At 28.3% G+C, this 2,500-nt stretch overlaps 1 protein-coding gene across 1 annotated transcript in view; it reads right to left on the reverse strand.

Moving 5' to 3' along the window:
• The window catches only part of LOC125032977 (acetylcholine receptor subunit alpha-like 1), a 321,851-nt gene that overhangs the window by 77,360 nt on the left and 241,991 nt on the right, over window positions 1–2,500 (reverse strand). The window contains 1 exon segment of the mRNA XM_047624416.1: window positions 1–73. This exon segment is cut by the window's left edge and continues 37 nt beyond it. Coding sequence (XP_047480372.1) covers window positions 1–73 — 73 coding nt within the window.

Consider the following 2,500-nt stretch of genomic DNA (forward strand, 5'->3'; position numbering starts at 1 on the left):
CTGAAGGTACGTGAAGGGTTTGTACGCCGCCGTAGTCCTCTGGATCCCAAACTAACTTGTAGTCTTTCCATTCCTGTAGAAAAGAAGGTCAAAAGTGAGATAATCTGTAAGGAATAATAAGATTTGGTGATCATGTCGTTTTTTCCAATTCTAAATGCAAGGAGGGAAAAAAAATAAAACACGGCAAAATGTACTATTACATAGGTAACATATCCCAATCTAAAGGAAAACAGAAAACTGAAATGATTGTAAGAAAAATGACAGCCTGTTATTTATCTATATTTATGAGATCATCGGTTATAACTGACAGGCAGAACTGAATTATAATATCTGATTTCTGTTTAGAAGAAAAAAAAATGTAATTATTTCGTGAAATGCAATTATATTGTTGAAATTCGCTACAACGATAGAAAGGAAAGATGAAAATACAAATATAACGGAGATGATGATAACTGTAGTAATGATATTAATAATAGTATTCACAGAAATGATGGCAATGCTGCTGCTGTTCAGGATAACAGGAAATAATTATGATTTTAGCAATGCAAGCAGTGGTAACAGTAATGATAATAACAATAATAATACAAAATAATGACAACAACAATAAGGATAATAATGACAACAATGATAATATTAATAACAATAACAATAATAATAAATATATAATGATAATAATGACAATAATAGTAATAATGATAACAATAATAATAATAAAAAGAAAGGATACGGATGAGGATTTCGTGTAGGTATGCTCTGAACTGTATATCCATCGAAGAAATTACATTAACAACAAAGTCATCTTCTTTTAACAATCGCTCTATGATATTCTCCTTTAACGCCAAGGCCAAGCAAGACAAAAATGTTTTCGCTGCTTTACTCACGGTTTTCACGCACAGGCCTTTAAAAACTTCAGGATATAAGACAACGTAATCTTTGCAGGCGATAATCACGTTTAAGACAATTATCTCAAATAAGACACGGACGACGTAAGGATTCGCCTTCGTACACAGTTTTGTTAATGGAAATGTGCTAATGGTAATGGTAGTGGGGATAATGATGGAAATAATGAAAATGATTATGATGATAGTGATACTTTCTATAATTTTGATAGGGGTAAATAGAGACAGTGATTATGATAGTAGTAGTAGTAATGATTGTTGTAGTGCTAGGTGCTGGTTATCATAGTTTCATCAGCAGTAGAAGTATAATGATAATAGTGATGAAAGAAATATTGATGATCAAGATGATTACGATGATAACGATGATGATGAGAAATAATAATGACGATAATGATGCTGATGGTGATGATAATAATGAGGATAATGATGCTGATGGTGATGATAATAATGCTGATACTTATAATTATGATAACGTTGATGATGATGATAATATTGATGAGGATAATAATATTGATATAATGATAATAATAATAATAATAATAATAATAATAATAATAATAATAAAAATAATAATATTGGTAACAACAACAACACTGATGATGAGGAGGGGGAGGATGATGATGATGGTGGTGGTGATGATAAAGATGATGATGATGATGATGATGATGATGATGATGATGATGATAATAATGATAATAATGATGATAATAATAAAAAAATGACTGTTAAAAATACGAAAATAATAATAATGATAGTAATTATGATGAAAATAATAATAATAATAATAATAATAATAATAATACTAGTAATAATAATAACAATAATAATAACAATAATAATAGAACTTATAATGAAAAATTATAAAAAGTATGGTTATGATGATGATAATGATAATGATAATAATAATAATGATAATAATAATAATAATAATAATAATAATAATGATAATGATAGTAATAATAATAATAATAATAATAATAATAATAATGATAATAATAATAATAATAAAAATAATAATAATAATAATTATTATTATTATTATTATTATTATTATAACAGGGCTAGAATTTATGCATATTTTTTCGACATACTTAGAAGGCATCAAAGCTTAATTTTCCTCCTGCATATTTTACCTTGATGTTATTCACATATTGTTTCTTCATCAGAAAAATATCTCCTTTGCCTTTTGAAAAGATTTTTTTTTTTTTTTTTTTTGGATACGCTAATTATATTTACTAAAGAAAAAAAGTCTTTTTTTTTTTTAGTTTAGAATGTGTGCAGGGGAGTGTTTCCTTGCTTGTGTATTAGTTGGGACTATTTTTTTTTTTTTTTTTTTTTGCATATATCAGATATTAATAGATAGATAAATATATACTTAAATAGAGAGAAAAACAAATAATTTACATTGACCGGAATCCAACTCCTTGAAATCAAAACAAAGCAATTAAACAAACAAAGAGACAAAAGTAGAAGTAATCTGGTCTCGACAAGGCAGCAACATGTGTATTGTAGAACCCCCCCCCCCCCCCTCCTCCCTGTGGGCCAACTAACCCCCCCAACCCCGCCCCATTCTTCCTTGTCCAGCCCCCCCCTCCCCCCTT

Source organism: Penaeus chinensis, chromosome 2, assembly GCF_019202785.1.
Source record: "Penaeus chinensis breed Huanghai No. 1 chromosome 2, ASM1920278v2, whole genome shotgun sequence".
NCBI lineage: Eukaryota > Metazoa > Arthropoda > Malacostraca > Decapoda > Penaeidae > Penaeus > Penaeus chinensis.